The sequence below is a fragment of the Mycothermus thermophilus genome (genome assembly GCF_041956435.1).
Source record: "Mycothermus thermophilus strain CBS 625.91 unplaced genomic scaffold VTJ04scaffold_5, whole genome shotgun sequence".
NCBI classification, from domain to species: domain Eukaryota; kingdom Fungi; phylum Ascomycota; class Sordariomycetes; order Sordariales; family Chaetomiaceae; genus Mycothermus; species Mycothermus thermophilus.
The window spans coordinates 673,660-693,975 of record NW_027191431.1 but is presented as its reverse complement, the minus strand read 5'-3'; the positions used below and the strand labels follow the sequence as shown (position 1 = coordinate 693,975).

The 20,316-nt window shown below is 54.5% G+C and overlaps 8 protein-coding genes across 8 annotated transcripts; 5 read left to right on the top strand and 3 right to left on the bottom strand.

Annotated features, from left to right (window-relative positions):
* Positions 1-775: 775 nt before the first annotated feature.
* VTJ04DRAFT_7285 (uncharacterized protein) lies at positions 776-1,415 on the top strand (the record flags this gene model as incomplete). The annotated part of the gene is made up of 4 exons (XM_069365595.1): positions 776-1,060; positions 1,130-1,160; positions 1,225-1,273; positions 1,391-1,415. The coding sequence occupies 4 exons, from the start codon at positions 776-778 to the stop codon at positions 1,413-1,415; spliced, it is 390 nt and encodes a 129-aa protein (XP_069216614.1).
* Positions 1,416-1,861: 446 nt separating this feature from the next.
* VTJ04DRAFT_7284 (uncharacterized protein) lies at positions 1,862-4,486 on the top strand (the record flags this gene model as incomplete). Its single annotated transcript, XM_069365594.1, has 1 exon — positions 1,862-4,486. The coding sequence occupies one exon, from the start codon at positions 1,862-1,864 to the stop codon at positions 4,484-4,486; it is 2,625 nt and encodes an 874-aa protein (XP_069216613.1).
* Positions 4,487-4,754: 268 nt separating this feature from the next.
* Positions 4,755-5,381, top strand: VTJ04DRAFT_7283 (uncharacterized protein; the record flags this gene model as incomplete). The annotated part of the gene is made up of 3 exons (XM_069365593.1): positions 4,755-4,817; positions 4,881-5,190; positions 5,263-5,381. The coding sequence occupies 3 exons, from the start codon at positions 4,755-4,757 to the stop codon at positions 5,379-5,381; spliced, it is 492 nt and encodes a 163-aa protein (XP_069216612.1).
* A 437-nt stretch (positions 5,382-5,818) lies between these two features.
* VTJ04DRAFT_7282 (uncharacterized protein) lies at positions 5,819-10,224 on the top strand (the record flags this gene model as incomplete). Its single annotated transcript, XM_069365592.1, has 3 exons — positions 5,819-6,336; positions 6,398-7,052; positions 7,105-10,224. The coding sequence occupies 3 exons, from the start codon at positions 5,819-5,821 to the stop codon at positions 10,222-10,224; spliced, it is 4,293 nt and encodes a 1,430-aa protein (XP_069216611.1).
* A 160-nt stretch (positions 10,225-10,384) lies between these two features.
* VTJ04DRAFT_7281 (uncharacterized protein) lies at positions 10,385-12,540 on the bottom strand (the record flags this gene model as incomplete). The annotated part of the gene is made up of 6 exons (XM_069365591.1): positions 10,385-10,415; positions 10,465-10,499; positions 10,553-10,602; positions 10,691-11,253; positions 11,387-11,489; positions 12,354-12,540. 6 exons carry the CDS (start codon positions 12,538-12,540, stop codon positions 10,385-10,387), a joined length of 969 nt encoding a protein of 322 aa, XP_069216610.1.
* Positions 12,541-13,127: 587 nt separating this feature from the next.
* Positions 13,128-13,532, bottom strand: VTJ04DRAFT_7280 (uncharacterized protein; the record flags this gene model as incomplete). The annotated part of the gene is made up of 2 exons (XM_069365590.1): positions 13,128-13,345; positions 13,430-13,532. The coding sequence occupies 2 exons, from the start codon at positions 13,530-13,532 to the stop codon at positions 13,128-13,130; spliced, it is 321 nt and encodes a 106-aa protein (XP_069216609.1).
* Positions 13,533-15,541: 2,009 nt separating this feature from the next.
* Positions 15,542-16,738, top strand: VTJ04DRAFT_7279 (uncharacterized protein; the record flags this gene model as incomplete). Its single annotated transcript, XM_069365588.1, has 1 exon — positions 15,542-16,738. The coding sequence occupies one exon, from the start codon at positions 15,542-15,544 to the stop codon at positions 16,736-16,738; it is 1,197 nt and encodes a 398-aa protein (XP_069216608.1).
* A 219-nt stretch (positions 16,739-16,957) lies between these two features.
* On the bottom strand, positions 16,958-18,256 carry VTJ04DRAFT_7278 (uncharacterized protein; the record flags this gene model as incomplete). The annotated part of the gene is made up of 3 exons (XM_069365587.1): positions 16,958-17,332; positions 17,413-18,032; positions 18,160-18,256. The coding sequence occupies 3 exons, from the start codon at positions 18,254-18,256 to the stop codon at positions 16,958-16,960; spliced, it is 1,092 nt and encodes a 363-aa protein (XP_069216607.1).
* Positions 18,257-20,316: the final 2,060 nt, after the last annotated feature.

Sequence of the window (20,316 nt, the reverse complement as noted above, 5' to 3'; positions counted from 1 at the left end):
AACAGAACCTGTCCGTAGAGGAGACGGCGGTGACGTTGTTTCTATTACCTAACCTAGGCTGGGTAATAAGTATAAAGAAGCTTACCAACTGTGGACCGAGCATGAAGAAAGTCTTTCCGATACAGCGCGGATGTTCGGAGCCAATGCAAAGCATAATGAGTACCATGTTGTGTCACAAGGTTGTATTAAATAGCCACTCAACTATTAATGGCAAAACAGTTGGCATTAGCTGAATCTTGCCCTTAGCTTGAAGAGAGTTGAAAAGAAGAAGCACCGATAAAAAGCCCGCTGCTAATACCTGGTCCCAACTCTCACCGGGTGTTTTCAACGAATCGTTGACAGAACATTTGAGCCAATACAGGTTTAGTTTCGGAACCAACGAAACACTCCAACGGACAATACAACAGAAATAAATTAACAAGATACAAGGTTGCAACGCTCTAATGCACTTCAATGGATACTTGCAGCGGCACCTGAGTCTCGTGCCCGGGTCTGGTTTTGTGAAGTCGGTCCGGTAACAGGTTTTCCGGGATTGGGAAGACCCGTCAATGTTTCCTAGAAACCCCAGGCGGTTTTCGAGAAAGGCTCAAATATTTATAGCCAGGAAATTCTGCATATATAGTTTGCCTTGCACCAGGAACGGACTCACAACCTTATCGAAGTTTCACACACCGTTCTGCATTCTTAGACATCATCTCCTCCTCCTCTCTGAGAGACACAACTTAAGCGAGACAATTTTGCACTACACTTTGGAAAACCAAACGCCCGTAGCCAAATGCAGCTCACAAAAGCCCTTCTCCTAACCGTCACCCTCGTGACCGGCGCCCTCGCCGCCCCTGCTCCAGCTCCCGATCCCGCCGCTGAGCCCTACGAGCTCATTGAGGCCCCTGAAATGAAGGACCCTCCCGGCGGTCCTACTCGCGGCGGCGGCGGTGGCGGCTCCGGCTCCGGCTCCGGCTCTGGGTCAGGGAGTTCAAACCCTCAGCCTTCGCCATCGCCTACGCCTGACCCCGGACCTTGGTACCCGACGCCGGATATTTGCTGGTACCAATGCAGGGAAGTAAGTCCTGAATCGAAGATCTTCAGAGGTGACTTGCGAGGTTGGATGTTGCTGACACGACCTACTTAGTACTACTGCTGGATTCCTGGAGTCCCATGCCGTGAGTTGAGAGCTGGCCTATACTCCTTGCAGAGTGCAATTGTTGACCATCCGTTGCCTAATAGAACCGGCGTGCGTGTACAACTGCATGTCTCAGCGGTGCCCCAACTTCTAGTAGGTTTTCCCCGTCCTTTATTTCTATTTGTCCCGGTGCTATTAGAAGACTCGCTCGACTTCGAGGGCGGTGGAAACACCTTTAAGAACGACACTAACGGGTATGATGTAATCAAGCATTCCTCCAGGGAATTATTGCTAGAGGGCGAGACGAGTTGCAAGATTGGAAAGCTTGGAAGGGGAACTAGCTGTGGCAATCCCGGGATATTATAGTTGCCATAATAGAGCAAGTATCACGCTTCGAACCTTTAAAACGAACTTCAAGGGGCCTGATTCTTGAAGTCCCTTTTCTCGTTGCTGTGCACCTTGTTTAAGGCAGTCTTCACGGCGTTTTTCTGGTCCCACTTGTGGGCGAGGCCACCCGATTATAAGGGCCACAACATCAGCACTAACAAGCACTAACTACGTGAGTCTGCCTAACCTCTACCCAACCGGCAGTCACCTGAATTCTCCGTCGGAGTTCTTGGGTTAAAACCAAAGTGAGGAATGCAGAGATATATATGCTTCAGAGATCTGGTCTGCACAAATTTAACCCTCCCGACAGCCGCGGGCGTGACCTTGACATTGTTATGCTGAGGCCCGCCCATCATGATGGCGAGGGGCTTGATGGCGCATTTGACGCGCCTGGCGACTGCCGGCTTTCGCCTCACACATCCAAAACCTCTTGCAATCAGTCAGTTCCCGCCATCATCTTCTTTTCGCAAAACAACCAGCGCAAGACTTTATTCCACACTGGGCAAAATACACGACGAGTCTAGTATCTACAAGCCCCTTGATGCCTCACGGCGTGAGATTCGGGTCCTCTGGCTCTTTCCACCCAAAACAACGGCCACAACAACAACCAAAAACTCTGTCGGCGCAAATAACACAGGCGATAGCGATGCCGATAGTAACAGGCTTGAGGATGATCCCATCCGTGGTGAACTCGAGACGGTCTCGTTACTTGACAACCCTGCCTACGCCACCCTCTCTTACGCGTGGGGTCCCCCGGAGAGTGACCATTGCCGTATATTCCTCAACGGCCAGCCATTCGAGATCCGGCTCAATCTGCACAACTGTTTGCTCACCCTAAGGCGGAATGGATTGGGGATCAAGGGAGCGGATCCCTCGCGCTTTCCGGACCTCGCCTCGGACCCGGTCGGCCACCTGCGCGGGATTCCCTTGTGGATCGACGCCATCTGTATCAACCAAGACGACATATCGGAGCGCAACAGCCAGGTGGTTCTCATGGGACAGGTGTTTCGCGGTTCCCGGGGTGTCGTGTCGTGGTTGAGCGAGGAAGAGCGATGGGAGGAAAGCGGCTTCTTCCCTGAAATCAGCGGGTTGCGTCTTGTCCACGATATCGCCCAGGAATGGCAACGGTTCAAGGCGTCGCCAATGCCGCAGGAAGCTGGACCAAACGTGTCTCCGATAGCTGGAGCCAAGGGAGACAACTATACAGGAGAAACTGAACATGATACCGGCCCGAAGACTTCGCAGGCAGCCTCGACGACGACCGGAACACACCCCGCCGGCCCCGACCTGACTAGCCTGGCTACACGCTTCGTTGAGGCTATGCCGCATTTTTGGAGAAACAAGAACGCGACTATGGCCCTCATGCTCTTGTTCCACAATCGATACTGGCAGCGTACCTGGATCGTCCAAGAGCTTGTGCTGGCAGACCCAGCATCACACGTCTACATGTCCAAGGACGTGACTCTCACCGAGGCGTTGTTCGACGAGTTTGCAGAGTGTATCTCGTTGATGCTTGGCGAAGATGATCCCATAAGCGCAGGTGGCCTGATTCCTGTCTCATGGGCCGAGACATATGAATCAGTACTATCTCAGGCTGAGACCACCACATCCCAGGACGACATACCGGCACCATCACCTGGCGCCAATACCGCTGATACCACCAAAGCCTGGTGGTATCTGCGCCTGGCCCTTAAGGACCAACTCGCCTTCCGAAAAATCATCCAGGACATACAACAGGGCCGCCTGAAGCCGGGGTGGCTGTTCATTTTGTATGTCGCGCACACGCGCGCGTGCACCGACCCTCGTGATGCCGTCTACGGCCTCATGCAACTTATCCACCACCAGCAATCTTCGAAGAATGGCGAAAGGAACAACAAAACGATTGTCCCGGATTATGGCGACTCAATCAGCTCGGTGTATATGACATGGGCTTTGCGTACGTTGAAGCAGCGTATGGACCTGGAGCTGCTCATCTACGCCGGCAGACCTGACAACACTCCCCCGATCTGGAAGGCCGCGAGTAGCAAAGACGAGAAGGGCCCCGGCCTTCCCTCATGGGTTCCAGACCTGTGCACCTTGGATAATAATTATTTCACGCAGTACAGAGCCATTGATCACCTCAGCGCGTCAGAAAAAGGACAAGCCACCTCCTTCATCGTGGGCGTCACCCGGGCAGGGTATTATCTGCAGCTACGCGCCCGCCTGCGAGCTGTGATCGCCAGCGCAACGCAGCTTTGCCCAGACCCAAACTGGCCAACGCCGCAGTTGTTGGAAATCGCGGTCAAGTTCTGTGGCGACTATCTCCGCTCGCACCCGGGGCCGTATCCCGCAGGAAAGATCCCACCGTTACAGGCCCTGATGCGGCTCATCATGAACCGGCAGCTCTCCCGCCTTGACCCGGCCGAGCTCGACCCAGCCACGGGGGAGAGCCTGCACAAATTGGCGTTTGCATTCGCAGTTATAATCCGGATGGAGTATGAGAAAGTCCTCCGTGCGGAAGCCGAGACCGCTGGATCGGTGGATGAAGATGAGCTGTCTTCCACAGCCGCATCCGTCTTGGGACTGGATTTGGACGGCGAGGACTATGCTGCAGATTATTCCAAAGCAATGTTTCCGGGCGTTGACGTCAGATCACTCATGGGCTGGGAACATGTTGACGCCGCATTCCTGGACGTGATCCCTGCCCCGGGGCACAATGTCATTGCCAACATGTCGGATCTTGTTGATCACAAGAGATGGCTGTTCGTGACGGAGGGCGGGCTTGTTGGTCACGGGCCGGATGGAATAAGAGTCGGAGACCTCATCTACGAGGTTGAACACTGTCCCTTGCCTTTGGTGTTTCGTCCTGAGGGAGTGGGAGATGATAGGCAGGGACCGAAGTATGTCACACTGTTGGGTGGGTGCGAGATTGTCGGGATTGGAGATACGCTTGATGATGAGAGGAACAGAGAATATGATGAGGAGCTGGTCATTCACTGATGTCGCGAGGTCGAGGGAGTTTGGATGCTGAAGCAGAGGGCTCGGGGTTATCGATAAGAAGCTGTGTTTATGTAATCTATCTTGACCCTCTATCGATAAGCCGAACCCCGCCAACAAAAACACCCCACCATCAGCTGCGAGCTCTGGACGTGAAGGTGCACAACAGAACGAAGTTAGTCCACAAAGCAACTAATATCTGAATCCCAAGGCTTAACTGGACTTACAGTCTTTACGGCCTCTTCACAATTGACAAATCGGGCCAACCAAGATGGCGACGACTCAGCAAGTTCCCAAAGCCTTCGACCCTGACACGGCAGAGAATCTCGAAGATGTATGAACCCGGTCATATGTTGTCATGGGTCTTGTCCAAGGGGTTGGGCTAACACCTTTACAGATCGAGAAGCAGTTTGCCGTCAAGGTGGTCCAGCATATGCAGACCTACTGGTCCATCCTCGAGCGTGTCAAGGGCTCATCACTGCGTCTGACAAAGTACGACGACGAAATCTACGAGCACCTGAAGCGCGACTTTCCCGAGTTTGACCCCGCAGAGACCATCGACGAGGATAAGATGAAGAGCAAGGAGGGAAAGGAACGGTGGCGAAACTTCATGATGGCGTACGAGAAGAAGATTGACGACTTCAACTTCGGCACCATGCTGCGTGCGAACCCGAAGTGGGAGTACGGGAAGGATGAGACCATCTTTGGTGAGTACCCTACACATCTGTGTCGTCCGAAATGCCGAAGTCTATGTTCTTTATGCTGATGTCGTGAACTAGTCCCGCGCATGCAGTTCTATGCCGTCGAGATTGCGAGAAACAAGCTGGGCCTGAATGACTGGATCTACGAGCAGGCCCAAAAAGAGAAGGCCGAGGCCGCGAAATCGAGCTCACAATGAGAAACGATACCCAATACAATCGAAGAACCCTTTCCCAAAGGTTGTGGATTTCGAGTTTGGCCAGTGCACTGTCCCCCTGAAGCGTGTTGTTTGTTCCTTTGGTTGCCTTAGCATTGTTCTCCAAACCCCTTTCCTCGACCCACTTCAGAACAATGTTAAAGACAGCACAAAGGGTCCCCTCAACACCATAATACTACATGTCGAGACACATCGCAACACAACTATGTTTTGCAGATTATGGAAGCCTACCATTGTGATCGGACTCTTGTCCGGCAAAGTGTTGTTTCTTCTACTCCAGTCAACTTTTCCAAGTTCATCTCGAACTTCATCTTTCACCTCACCGTTGTGTTCAATCCTTGCCTCCTTTACCTGCTTGACTTTCCTCGCGCAGCCAACCAGACCAAAGAACACGACCTCTTTCCTGCGAAGACACCATCATGGCGTCATCCAAGGCTGTTGACGGCCTACCGCCGGACAAGTACTTGTCGAATGACGTCGCCATCCACGTCGAAGATCCCAATCCTGCCACATCACCTCCTCCATCATCTCCTACCAAGGCCAAATCCAACATCACACATCTCTTCGCCTTCACTCCTCCGGCCCACGTCCCCCTTCTCGTGGTCTCATTCACGACAGCCGCTGTTTTGGCCGGCAGCCGCACGGCCTATGCCATCTTCCTCGGCCACGTCTTCGAATGCGCCTCACGCTTCGCTGCCGGCGTCCTCGCTCCGGACCCGTTCCTGAGCGAGATCTCGCAGTGGGCTCTCTGGCTGACCGTTCTGGGCGCCGGCATGTGGGCTGTCGCCACGTTTGACATCGCGGCCTGGATTGTGGGCAGTGAACTCAGGGCCAAGACAGCACGAGAGCAGGTGTTTGCGACCCTGTTGAAGAGGAACATGGGATGGTTTGAGAAGCAGGGAGAGGGTGTTGGAGGACTGGTTGTTGGGATTGCAACGTGAGTCTGCTCCGGGGTGTACGTTACTTACCGTCCTTTGATGCTGACAGTCATATCGCAGACAAACCCGGGAACTCCAGGCGGCCACGTCTCAGACCCTGGGCCTGATTGCCCGTGACACTTTCGTATTCCTCGGCTGTGCTGCTGTCGCTTTCTCTCACTCCTACCAGCTGACGCTCGCAATCCTGGCCACTGCTATTCCCTCTGGGGTCATCCTTTGGGCCATCAGCCACCATCTAGACCCAGCCATCGACGCCCAAAAAAGAGAGTTCGCTCAAGCCGCCAAGCATGTCAACGCCGCGGTGACTTCCATCGACATCGTCAAGGTCTACAACGGTGAAGACCATGAAGCGTTTCAGTTCATCTCGGCGATTAAGAGGTCGGCTCGGTTCTACTTCCGTCAGGTCCTGTACAACTGCGGTCGGATGAGCTATGTTAAGTTCTGGCTCATCCTGATATTCGTAGTCGGTTTCTACTTGGCGGTCGTGCTCGTGAAGCGTGGTGAGCTGACTCCTGGAAATGCGATCACCACCTTTTACGCCGTCTTGATTGCGTTTGAGTCCGTTGAAACAGTCGGACCCCAGTGGCTCATCCTGGGCAAGGGGATGGCAGCAGGCCAGGCCCTGGCGGATCTGGTGAACCAAGACAATGATCAGCTCGAGACGTCTGGATGGCTGAGGCCGTCGAAGTGTGAGGGCGACATCCGGATGAATCACGTAAGTCTCGTAGACTCTTTCCTCGTATGCGACATCGGTTGACAAAAACCAGGTCAGCTTTGCGTATCCATCAAACCCAGAGAAGCGCGTGCTGCATCCTTCGGATCTGCACTTCGAAGCTGGCCGGCTCACCTTTGTTGTCGGCCGCAGTGGCTCTGGGAAAAGCACCCTCGGCAACCTCATGGTCCGCTTCTATGAGCCCCTGACGGGTCGAGTCAGCCTCGACGGCCATTCCATCACGACCCTCGACCTCAAATGGCTCCGTCGCAATGTCACCCTCATCCAGCAATCCAGCACGCTGTTCAACGAGACTCTTTTCCAGAATGTGGCATTTGGCGCAAACGATCCCACCACTGTTACGGTCGATGAGGTCCGCACCGCTTGTACGATGGCCCTCCTCCAGTCAACAATCGCCGACATGCCGGAAGGGATCAACACGACTGTTGGTCCCAGGGGCTACAACCTCAGCGGTGGTCAGAAGCAGCGCCTAGCTCTCGCCCGCGCAAAGCTTCGTGATCCTCCTGTGCTCATCCTCGACGAGATTACCAGCGGCCTGGACCCCATCAGCAAGTCCCTCATCCTTGACGCAATTCGCCTTTGGAGAAGAGATAAAACTACCATCATCATCACGCACGAAATCGGTCACATCGAGGATGATGAGTACGTCTATGTCATGGCTGACGGATCCGTCGTCCAGCAAGGGCTTCGCAGGGACATCTCGACGGACGAGGACGGTCTGTTTGCGACGCTTGCTGCTTCAGCTGACAACAAATCAAGCTACGTCAGTTCCAGCGACAGCGGAAGTGAGTACGAGACAGACTGGTCCGACAATGAGCCAGTCCAAGAGGCGCAGTTTGCCAAGGTCCTTCGGGGAACGTTCATCGATGGCCGTCCGATGTCTATGGGGCTCTTTCCACACTTTTCACTTCGGGCTACGGCCGCCTTCGAGAAAACCCTTGCCGAGCGGCCTGCCCCTCGCCGCACAACAACTCGTCAGTCCATCAAAACCTCCCGAGATTTCGACAAGTCAGCTTCTCAACGCCTTCCAAGCGGCAGGCTTAGTACCGAGATCGTCATCCAGCAGGGGCTCCGCGTGCAAGCGTCTAGGACACCCAATGCGCGCGCGGTCCTCCAGAAGGAACTCGGCACCGAACGCCAGGCGTCGTTGGAATCTTTGGAAGCCTTCTTTCTCGAGCGGCTGGCCAAGCCTAAGGACCGGAAGCAGCCCCCAAAGAACAGACGTCCCGCTCCAAGCCTTCGTGCAATCCTCAAGACGGTCTGGCCGACGCTCGACAATACTGGCCGTATCCAGCTCCTTCTTGGTATTCTCATGTGCCTTGTTGCCGCGGCCGGGACTCCCCTATTCGCCTTGTTCTTCAGCAAGCTTCTTGCCGGATTTTGGGGACCGGTTGGTGAGACCAACACAGCCCTCTGGACTGGCGCCCTGGCCGCCGTTGGTGTTGTCGATGCCGCCTCCACCTTCCTTGCATACATGCTCATGGAGAAGGTCGCGCAACACTGGGTTGACACTCTCCGCGCCGAGGCCTTCAAGCGTATCCTCTGCCAACCCAAAACGTGGTTCGACAAGGACAACCACTCGCCCAACCGGATCGCGCAGTGTCTCGATCGAAACGCTGAGGAGATGCGCAAGCTGGTCGGCATCTTTGCGCCAGTTGTGCTGATCGTCAGCGTCATGGCCGCTGCCTCACTGGCCTGGGCCATGGTGATCCGGTTCGATCTCACCTTGGTTACACTATCTGCTCTTCCTGTCGTTGTTGCTGCCGCCCGCGCTAACTCGTGGGCCAGTGACAGGTGGGAAACTCGGTGTGAAGGGGCAGCGACCAATGCCAACACTGTGCTGAGCGAGACGTTTACTAACATTCGCGTTGTCCGCGCACTCACACTGGAGGACGTCTTCTCGGACCGGCACGAGCAGGCAGCATCGATGGCATACAAGTTGGGCATCAAGCGCGCAGCCTGGGTTGGTGTCCCGTACGGTCTGCATCAATCGTTGGGTCCTTTGATGACGGCACTCCTGCTGTTTTATGCAGGCAAGATCCTTAGCGACGGCCGTGCGACGGTTGACGACGTCATCTTGGTCTACAGCCTGCTCCTGTTCACTATCGGGACCGCCGTTGCCATGCTGGCCAACGTCCCACAGATCGCAGCAGCAAAAACCACCGCAGTCCAGATGCTCTACTACGCCAACCTCTCCCCGACATCTAGCCACGAATCTCGCGGCCACATCCGACTCCTGGCCACATCCCCTCTACCCGTCCGTCTGAACGGCCTGCGCTTCGCCTACCCAACCTCCCCAAAAAGCCCGGTCCTCCGCAACATCACGCTGGACTTTAACCCGGGCACGTGTACCGCCATCGTCGGCGCCTCAGGCTGCGGAAAATCCACGCTCACCAGCATCCTGCTACGGCTGTACGACCCTCTCGACTCCTCCAACCCCGACTCTTCCAGGCCCAGTAGTCCTCACGAACATCCTCCCCACCCGCTCACCTACGCCAACCACCCAGCCTCCGTCCTCCACACCCCGACTCTGCGCAGCCACATCACCTACGTCCCACAAGCGCCATTCCTCTTCCCCGCCACCGTCCGCGAGAACCTCGCCTACGGCCTGCCCGAGACGTCGCCACTGCGCGAGCACGCCAACCTCCTCTCCGCGGCGTGCATGGCGGGCATCGACGCGCTGATTGAGTCGCTTCCGCAGGGGTGGGACACGCATCTCGGGGAGGGCGGGATCGGAGTGTCCGGCGGACAGGCGCAGAGGCTGTGCATCGCGCGCGCGCTGGCGAGGAGGCCCAAGTTGTTGGTCATGGACGAGCCGACGAGCGCGTTGGATGCGCAGGCTGCGGCGGATATTAGGCGGGTTGTGGCCGATTTGGTGAGTCAGGAGGGGGAGGAGATGGCGGTGGTGGTGGTCACACATAGTAGGGAGATGATGAAGATTGCGGATCGGGTGGTGATGTTGGAGGATGGAGTGGTGGTGGAGAGCGGGGGGTATGAGGAGTTGATGGCTAGGGGTGGGAAGTTTGCGGGTTTTCTTGGTGGTGTTGGTGGTACCGGTGCTGGGATGTCGGCGGCAATGGGTGGGAGGGAGGACAAGAGGGAGAAGAAGATGGCTAGGGATATGGCGTTGAGGAAGTTGGAGGGTGGGATTTGAAGGGGGTAGAGAGTACGGAGAAGGGTTTGTGTTTCTGGACACGGCGATGGGCAAGGAAAATCATGCTCAGGGAGGAGGTCATAATGTTATTATACTCATGGTTTGCGTTTGGCTGTTTGTGCATTTCTGAGAAGGACTCGGCCCAAGAGTTTCAGTGACATCATTCAGGCCATAACTCTATCTCCCCCAAGCTGTGTTTATGTTAGCCTCTGAATACAGAGTCAAGGCGATTGTACGTACCCTTCCCAAATCGGACCTCCAGGGACCTCATAGTCCTGTTCGTTGTCAGCATAACCCGAACAACCTGAGGCTTGCTTAACCCACGTACCGTCCTGTTTTCATATTCCGGCCGGTAGATGTCGATGAAAACCGACTCGTCTGCAAGTCGTCAGCACTGACAATCTCACACCAACGTTCCACACATCCCCCTTGTCCACAGAGCCTTCTACTCCAGCAACATACTCACCATCATCGTCATACGCCCCAGGAAACCTCCTTGTCCACTCCTCCGGGACCACCACCTCCCCACCCTCCGTCACATTCAAGTGCGCGCACTCGGGATAGAACTGCGGCCTCCCACCCACATGAATCGACAGGATCTCATGCCTGACCATATACAACCCCTTTTTCAACCCTCTCGGTATCCTCACCGGCCAGAGCGCCGGCCCGCCATCCCACCGCTGGAACTTCTTCTGATACCACATCCCGAGCTCCAAATTCGGCCCCTCCAGCAACCCCGCATGCCAGATCTTGAACCAGCGCGCCCGCGTCACGTCCTCGTCGCGGCAGTCCCCTGCGCACCGCGCCAGCCAAACGCTCATCGGCCCCACGGGGTGAAGCCAGAACCAGTAAACCGCGGTGAGGATGTCGCCGGCGCGGAGAGGGATGTAAGATGGCGGCGCGGTGCCAGGGAAGTTGCAGGCGAGGTAGGGGGAAGTCGGGGAGAAGAGCGGGTCGATGCTGGTCCATTGACGCTGGATCAGCCAGGGTTGAGAGAGTTGGGCGGCGGCGGGGGTGAAGGGGTCGTAGCTGTGTTGAAGAGGTACGGTGGTTAGCTTTTGGACAGTGTCTACCGCTTGATGTTGTTGTTGATGGACGAGTGAGATGTGCAGCGGTCGCAATGTGGAGGGGGGAAGGATATAGGAGTTGTTCATGGACGCACCCGCTATACCACGTGTCGCCGACCGTGTAGTTGGAGAGGCCACCGTGGGCGAAGACGCCTCTGGCTACGAAGGCCAGGATAGATAGCGACCGCAACACCATGCCTAAGAGTCGAGTTGTCCAAGTGCCGCCCTCAACACAACGACTTGGAGACATGGGATACTGGGGGTTTATCCAGGGATACAAAGATCTAAGCTTCGCCATCGCCGACGGTGTGGATAATATGGTGGACAGATCACGGGAGGAGAACCCCTGACCTGTCCCAGGTCAAAATCATGAGATTCGAAAATCCACGAATGGGTAGATAGGACGCAAAGTTTACAGACCCCATATGCCCATCTGTGCAGATACGCGTCATGAAGCGACCAGGGAGGGATTGGCTGTTAGAGTATACGCGGCAATAATACGGGCTGACTCCATATATATGCTGCCGGGATCTTATTTACCCTATTGACACCTCCAACCCCTTGACACCCGAAGAGGAAACTCATAAGCACCACCAGCGAGGAAGTCGAAACCAGACTCACTATCTTTTCGTCAACTTTTAAACCTAGGCCCACTGAACAGGAAAGCCTATCGACCACGGGCCTCTTAGGCGCCGCATTCACGTGTAATATGGAGAGATGAGCGACATTGAGAGCACTTTTAAGGGATCCAGGTTTGGTCTAAACACTATCAAACCTCCACTACCTAAGTAATACAAAATACAAACAAAACGTGGTCATTAATACATGCTCAAGTGTCAATTCGCCCTTATCTCATTCCATCAACCCCATCTGCTCATCAGACGGCTCCTTGTATGTTCCCGTTGGCTTCGCATGCCTCGTCCGCTCCTTCAATATGTTCTTTTTGTCTATGGCTTCGCGTTCATCCGCCTCTGAGTCATGAGTATTGCATGTTTGTTAGTTGACCGCTCGTCAAACAAGTAAATTACCCAAAGCCGGATCATGTGATTAATCACAACTCACCCAGCTGGGCGTCACTATCCGCCTTGCCCAGGCCACGACCCTCTAGCGGCGCATCATCGTCTACCACTGGAACAGTCTCGTTCCGTTTGGTCTTGTATGAAGGGTCATTCACTTGCCCGGTTGGCGCGCCCCTGGGAAGTTCGGCGCCTTCCTTTGTGTCTTGTTGGTATGGGGCGGCTTCGGTCATGATGTTGATGGATACGGGGAGGGAAGAATGGAGCGATGTGTATCACGAAGGTTGGAATTGATCGAGCTGCTTCTTTACTTGAAAAGACGAAAGGCTAGTGGATGTACTTTGACACTGCTAAAACATCATAGCAGGTTTTGTTACGTTCAATCCTATTTTATATCAACCAACCTACTCAGCCTATGGCCTGAGATATGACGACAACATCGGATTCAATCTTCGATTCACTTGCATGGCTGTCCTCGCCACGATCCGGGTGCATCACTGCTGATCCAGATGCCGATCTACAAAATTTGTGGAGCAGTGACGTTATGACTGTCGCAAGGCGGAGGCTGCTTCGTCAGGTCAGGGTCATGTACCTCAGATACGCGCCATACCGCCCACCGCTTTCGATGTTGAGAAAAGCTGCAATTATATCCTTTACGGGTTCAATGGAAAGAGCTCAAAAACGTTTTGATGTCCACTTGTGTAGTACTTGATTTTTCCCTGCTCCATTCCATCCATTTGGCCGGACATCACAACCATTGGTATTATTACAACCAAGCACACGATCGTCTTCACCATTCATGCTCTTCCTATCTCCTGCATCACTCCCCTCCTAACTTGGCCAGTTTCTCCTTCGCCCTCTCCTTCGCCTCTTCCGAAACTCCCGGGTTGCTAATGCTAGCCTTGAGTCCGCGAGCAACGTTCCCGGGGTCTTTTTCGCCCTCCTGCTTGCTTCCATGACTGGCCTGGGATGCGTCGTACGGCTCGTCGTAGGCCTCGAGCTCTTTTCGTGCCTTGTCCTTGGCCTGCTGTGAGGTTTCTGTATTGCGCGGTTAGCAGCTGCGGTGTGAAATTATGACCAAGTCAAGTCTCTGAAGAATAGGGACAGTAGAAGGCGTCGTACGCGGGTTGGAAATGGTTGCCTTGTAGCCGCGCAGGATGTTCTCCTGTTCGCCGCGGTAGTCCTCCGAGGCGGGGACCTCTTGGGGAATATCTCCTTCATCCATGCTGATCTTTGTTGGAATTAACTGGGGAATTCTAGAGTTTCGACAGAGTGTTTGGAAGCAGATAATATTCTAGAAAGCAACAAAGGGATCCGTGGCATCGCGCCATGTTTAAATGGCCCGTGACTCGCATTTCGTCATCCATTTTGGCTAGTCCTAAAGAAAACAGCATCGACGTTTCTCATCTTGCGCTATGAAGGATCTGAGATCATCAACTGATCGACAGCAAACGTGATGTTTGCCTCTGTTGACAACTTTACGGAGATCAACTTCTGTCAACTTCATCTGTCTTTCATAATCTTGCAGCGAAAGCGTAATCAGGTCGGCCACAAAGCGTATGATTATTTGGCAGGCAAAGGATGGGGATGACGTATCCATGGTAACACTATGTCTATGCAGTTCATCGGATCAGCGCTGAGCCCAGGTTGCTGGCGGACTTGAATCACGTTTCTCGCCACCCACATGTGCTGTGCCGTCATCCTTCTGTTCTGAAAACTTGTATGTCAAAGGCACAAGGATTCCAATTCCCAAACTCATAGTCTCTACATACTGGCTTGTGTTTTGACCACCAATAGTCCGAGAGGACCATGTCTCTGTGGCTAGGTATCCCGTCGGTTAATACAGGCCTCATCGGCATACATTAGGGAACCCAGGTCGTTATCTTCCTCCGCCGGATCTACCGCTGGCCCAAAACGGTATGATTTCGCACCCCGGATGCCAAGTCTGGGGTAATCCATTGTAGATTCCGGGGAGTAACATCGCGAAACAACGTCACCTGGGGTACAGAAGGCTTGGTCTCGGATCCAAAAGGGGCGTTGCTCACCTCTCGGCTACTGTATGCGGACACTAGATCTCCTGAGCTCCAAACTCTCCGATATTAAAACAACAAAAATGCTTTCTGCCGCGATTTCTACAATGCTTGGAAGGGGGACACGAAAGTTTCGAAGAATGAAGTCGATATGAAAATTGTCTAGAATCCTGCTGGTTCCTGCTTAATGTCCATCTTAACGGCCTGCAGGCAATATTCCACGGCGAACAGTTTTCCCACCTATGGATGCTCGAGGAACCAGAACGGTTACTGAACGAGAAACAGATGACATCCCAAACAGGGGGTTATTAGTATGACAGAAAGATCATGGCAGAGTTCAAACAACAGCCGCCCGCGGCCCCGCTCACTGGGGTTTGACACGGGCCGGGATTTTGGGTTCGGCAGTATGGCGGCGGCAGGGCTGAGGCTGCCGCGTGCCAATCGGGGGCCCAAGTAGGTCCCGAAGTCTCAAGGTGATCTCTACCGTGGGGTTGGCCGTGGATGCGGGTGCCGGTAAATACCCATAATATATTATTACCCGAAGCCCCCTCCAATAACTGACCTGTGCTACATGAGAGGACCAGAACATCCCAACGGGAGTAAACGCTTGTTGAGACTGATGATGGATCATCTCCCAAAGTGCCAAGCCAAGGTCCTCGTGATGTTCTATGTTCAGCCGCCGTGAGGTTGTCGGTCAATTGGAATATTCGACGTCCGCCACTCACCATCTCACTTACACCGACGCAGCCGGCCGCCCTGCATCATTCCAGAAGCTCCATACCCGGTTCCTAGACAAGCCCGTGGAACAACAGCGGTTATGATATGCGGGGATAACGGAATGGTCGATATTCCTTGTAACTATCTATTATGCTCAGAGATCTTGAAAGGGCATCGGGAGAAAGGAGTCAGGGGTAGTACTGGAGAACGTACAACTGACTGGTTAATAGTTAATTTGAGGCTCGGAAGATCATCCTGATGGTGGAAAAAATACGACGAAGACGCCAGGGACACGCTGAAGGGGAGCGGGTATGACGATGTGGACATATCAACACCAACCATGACGACTCACGTATAAATCTCAAGATCTCAAGCCTGCGACAGAACTCCCTCCTGAGCCTCATCACCTCGCCTGTCTCTGGATCTGCCTCGGTCTCGGTGCGCTACTTTATTCACCCTTACCAGGAGTTCACTTGCAAAAGTCATCATGGTCCATCTCGCCTCCGCCCTGCTCGTCACGGCCAGCGCGGCCTTCGTCGCCGCTGCTCCGGCCAGCGAGATCTTTGAGCGTCAGACCTGCCCGGTTCAGAACAGCTACCCGACCGTCAATGTGGCCAAGCTCCCTGATCCGTTCACCACCGCGAGCGGTTCCAGGGTCACGACCAAGGAGGAGTTTGAGTGCCGCCGGGCTGAGATCAGCAAGATCATGCAACAATACGAGCTCGGAGAGTTCCCTGGCCCCGCTGACCGGGTCGAGGCCAACATGAGCGGCAACAGCATTTCGGTGCGCGTCACCGTCAACGGCCGGACCGTGTCCTTCTCTTCGACTATCCGCAAGCCCGCCGGCGCCGGCCCGTTCCCCGCCATCATCGGCATCGGCGGCGTCTCCATCCCCGTCCCCAGCAACGTCGCGACCATCACCTTCAACAACGACGAATGGGGCGCCCAGGCCGGCAGCGGCTCGCGCGGCCGCGGCAAGTTCTACGACCTCTTCGGCAACAACCACTCGGCCGGCTCGCTCACGGCGTGGGCGTGGGGTGTTGACCGTCTTATTGACGCTCTCGAGTTGGTCGGCCCGCAGGCGTCGGGTATCGATACCAAGCGCCTCGGCGTCACCGGCTGCTCGCGCAACGGCAAGGGTGCCTTCGTGACAGGCGCCTTCGTCAAGCGCATCGCGCTCACCATCCCGCAGGAGTCGGGCGCCGGCGGCGCCGCCTGCTGGCGCATCAGCGACGAGCAAAAGTCGCGCGGCGCCAACATCCAGACTGCCAGCCAGATTATCACTGAGAACCCGTGGTTCTCGCGCAACTTTGACCCCTACGTCCGGTCCATCACCACCATGCCACAGGACCACCACTTCCTGGCGGCCATGATCGTGCCGCGCGGCCTGGCCGTCTTCGAAAACAACATCGACTGGCTCGGCCCCGTGTCGACGACGGGCTGCATGAAGGCCGGCCGTGCCATCTACAAGGCCTACGGCGTCCCCGGCAACATGGGCTTCTCGCTCATCGGCGGTCACAACCACTGCATGTTCCCCAGCGGCCAGAACCAGGAGCTCAACAGCTTCATCAACTACTTCCTGCTCAACCAGGGCAGCGCGCCCGCTGGTTTCGAGCGCAGCACCGCCAATGTGGACGTCAACAGCTGGGCTCCGTGGGCCGCGAGTGCCCCGACGTTGGCTTAAGGAAGTGGGGTTGGAAGGGGGAGGCTCTCATGGTGAGGTGTCGTTGTCAAGAGAGAGTGAGATATGCGAGAAAGGTCGAATGTACATACAACTTGGCAAGCTTGTTCAATATATTGTGTCCTTCCATTCTGAAGATTCACTGTATCTCACATCTTGTTGGCTTTGCCATTCTCCCTTGGCAGTACCCTACATGCTTCAACACTTCTGCGAATCCAATACCTAATTCTGCATGTCCCCAGCATTGTAGGCAGCCGTAGCAGCTGACTCGAGGAGGGCGTTCGTACCCTTGGGGAGTCTCCAGAATCCCACACTAACCCCTCGCTTCATCAACCTTCCCACCTCCCCAAGGAGCACCCACCAAAGATCCCAATTCTTGACCTTGACGGTCCCATCTGCCCATCCCTCACGGTTCCAGCGGGGCGTGGACCAGTTGGTGGCACCGTCCACAACATACCCGGAGTCGGTGGCGATGACGATCGTATCAACGCCCTCGGCCTTCCAGTCGCGGAGCATCACAGCAGCTATGACAGCCCTGAGAATGGCCCTGTTGAGCGTCGGGAGGAAGGTGTGTCCGAAGGGACCTTCAGCTTCCAGCTGTCCGGAGACAACACCATCCGAAGTGCCCAAGAAGAAACGGTATCACTCTTGTCGCGGACTGGACACTAACCACCAACGAACAAGAGGATTTGCCGCTGATCGAACGACAGATACCAAACGTTGTTGTTTCGCTCGTGCCGCGTGGCAGGGAAAAGGACCTCCGGGGTGAGGTGCGGAAAGACAGGAACGTACTTGAAGGGAAACGCGGCTCCAGTCGGAAGCGTCTTCCACAGGTCCTTGCCTACAAGGCGCTGATGGCGTTGCGTATCCGCGACCGGGCCAAGCCGGGAGCCAAGTCCGTGGGTTTTGCTGGCAAGGGCGCGGGCATTGATCCAGTCCCGGTACTCCTCCTCACGCCCGAGGCGTAGAAACAAGGAGGGCACCAACTTCTCAACCCCAAAGCGGTTCTTGCTGTCAAGCTCCACCATCCCAGTCAGGTACTCGAGCGCCTTTTCGGCGGCCAACCTTGTGCCGACATTAAGGAGGGCCTGGGCAGCGGTCATGCGTGCTCGCATGTAAGACTGAGTCGCAGCATCTTCAGAGAACTGGCCCCATAGGCCGACAAGTCGGTCGTCGCTCATGTTTGGGTCGGCGCGAAGCAAGCCTGTCTCGCGCAGGAATGCATAACGGGTTCTGACGACTTCGTGGCAGATATTCTTGTGCTCTTGCCCATGGGCTGATTGATGGTCGGGGCTGCCTGTCATTCGGGGTTGGCGATGTTAGTCTTGATCGGTGATATCCGCGACAAAGTCGGGACGATGAGAAATGATGATCTTTAATAGGGGAAAGGAAGGATAATTGTGATGGAGGAGTTGAGGACCTACAGTAACTGACAACGAGGCAGTTCGGGCACTCGAACAGGTTGTCGGTAGAGGTGCAAACCGCACAAGCTTGGTCGGAGAGATTGTGAGTGGGATCCATCTTGGGAACGTTAGGAGATGTGAAGATCGTATATATCGAAAGTCTCGAATCACAATGGACGACCTGAAGTCGTGTGGAGGAAATGCTTTGTTGATAGTGAGAAGAAGTGAGGTGAAGAGAATGAAGAAAACAACGAGGTGGTAAACGCGTTGTGTGTGGATGAAATGAAGGTCCGGGTTTGGTTTTGTTGACAAAAAGACAAGAAAAAGGTAGGCACGTCTTTGTTGACGGAATTATCAGACTAAAATGTACGAGTAGATGCGTCGTTGTCGCAGACAGGCGAGACAAAAGGGTGAACATGACTTTGTAAACAGGAAGTCGCGTGACGATAAGGGGGCCTCATGAACTTTACCAGCCTTCCAACACGCCCATATGGCTTTGCACCAGATTGCAATGTTGGCTTTCTCTGATATCACCTCCTTGTCCCCATCCTGTCCATCAGTTGCAGACGGCCTTCTCAACAACAAAGCTTGCTGAAGTCTTATACTGCTGTTGGGTCACACCTGCACCTGCGTCCCTCTTTGTTGAAGCTGGTCAAGAAGGATCTGCTGATGTGTGAGAGGAACTTATAGAAACGTTGGCCTTTATCCCAGGGACATATTGGCAGAGGTTTGCTCCAACATGTTCGTAAGATTCAAGCAATTAAAGAGTCAGAAGGCACAAAGAGTCCGCCAGGCAATGTTTGATGCAAGCATACACGCAATAAGTGCGGTAACGGTCCAACACTTTGGGTTCTGAGATTCCCCTGAGCATGACAGACCTACAACACCTGGATTAAATGGCGTGAGGAAGGTAAGGGGCTTGAAAACACCGGGTTGATATTGTAGTTTGCCCGAGCATGTGTCTCTCCCGTTCTCAGTAGCATGGTTTGCAAGTTTTCCACCAGCACCGTCACCATATTGTGGAATGTCTGCAATGGGAGATCTGACCCTTTTCTAGATTCGGTTGAACTTCCCCAGCCCTGACGTTAGACCACCCTGCAAGGCTGCAGGTGAAGTCCCAACATGCAGCTTGAGCTTGATTCTCAGGGCATGGCCAACAAACTGGATGCCATGAGGTGGGGCCATGGGGTTTTGAGCTCTGATAAGACTACTTTCAACATCATCTCAACTCTCATCTTCACCACTTCACATAGACCTCCTCTGCCCCCCGCCCTCCCCTCCTCCAACCTCCTAAGCCTTCTCGACAGCAACCCAACCAACATGCCTAAACTCGAGGATTTCAGTTACTCGTTCGAGGAGACGGTTACTGCTGTGAACGATTACTATAACTTCCTCACAAAAGTTTACATCGACGAGTCCAGGATTCTCCCTTCCGCCCGAGGGCGGCTGGCCCGAGCTTACCCCCGAGCGCTTGAAAGACCTTGGAAAAACAGACGAGGTTATCAAGCTGCTCCAGTACATGCCTTAGCTCCGCGAGATGAGTGACGGATCGGCCATCGATTCTGGTCCGTTGTATATCCGATTCCTCTCCTGGATCGAAGGTATTCGTGACATGGACAGGCCTGGAAGATCCAAGAGTGAGAGATTGGAGACAATGGCCTTTCTCACCGAACCCTACAAGTTCCACGAGATGAAACCAATCCCTCCTCACATCATAGGCCTCGTCATTAGCATGGAGGACGTGGTCCTGGTCGATACAAACCTGGGCATCATTTACTGGTGGGACTGTCCTGGGCACAGGCCCAGGACACTCTCGAGCCATTATTACGGGAACCTGTGGAGCTGAACCTATGGGACGAGTTTATCGAGGACTTAAAGCAGATCTGGAATACGGTGAGCGAGCCATGTCGCCTGGACCGTGCTAGACTTTTTCAACCTGCTCAAAGCACAATTTATTCACCTCCGGGCGATACCCATCAATCCTGTCAAAGTGTTTGACGGGTATAACCTGAACGTTCGCAACCCTAAGGTCCGCGCAGTGACCCCCTTCCTCCAGAAGATCTATTGGGATCACGGCTGGCCTGGTCTTGAGAGGTACCACAAAAAGGAATGCTTGGAGACTGTTGAGAAGTATCTTCGGGAACAGTTTGATGAAGCATGGGATAACATTTGACAACG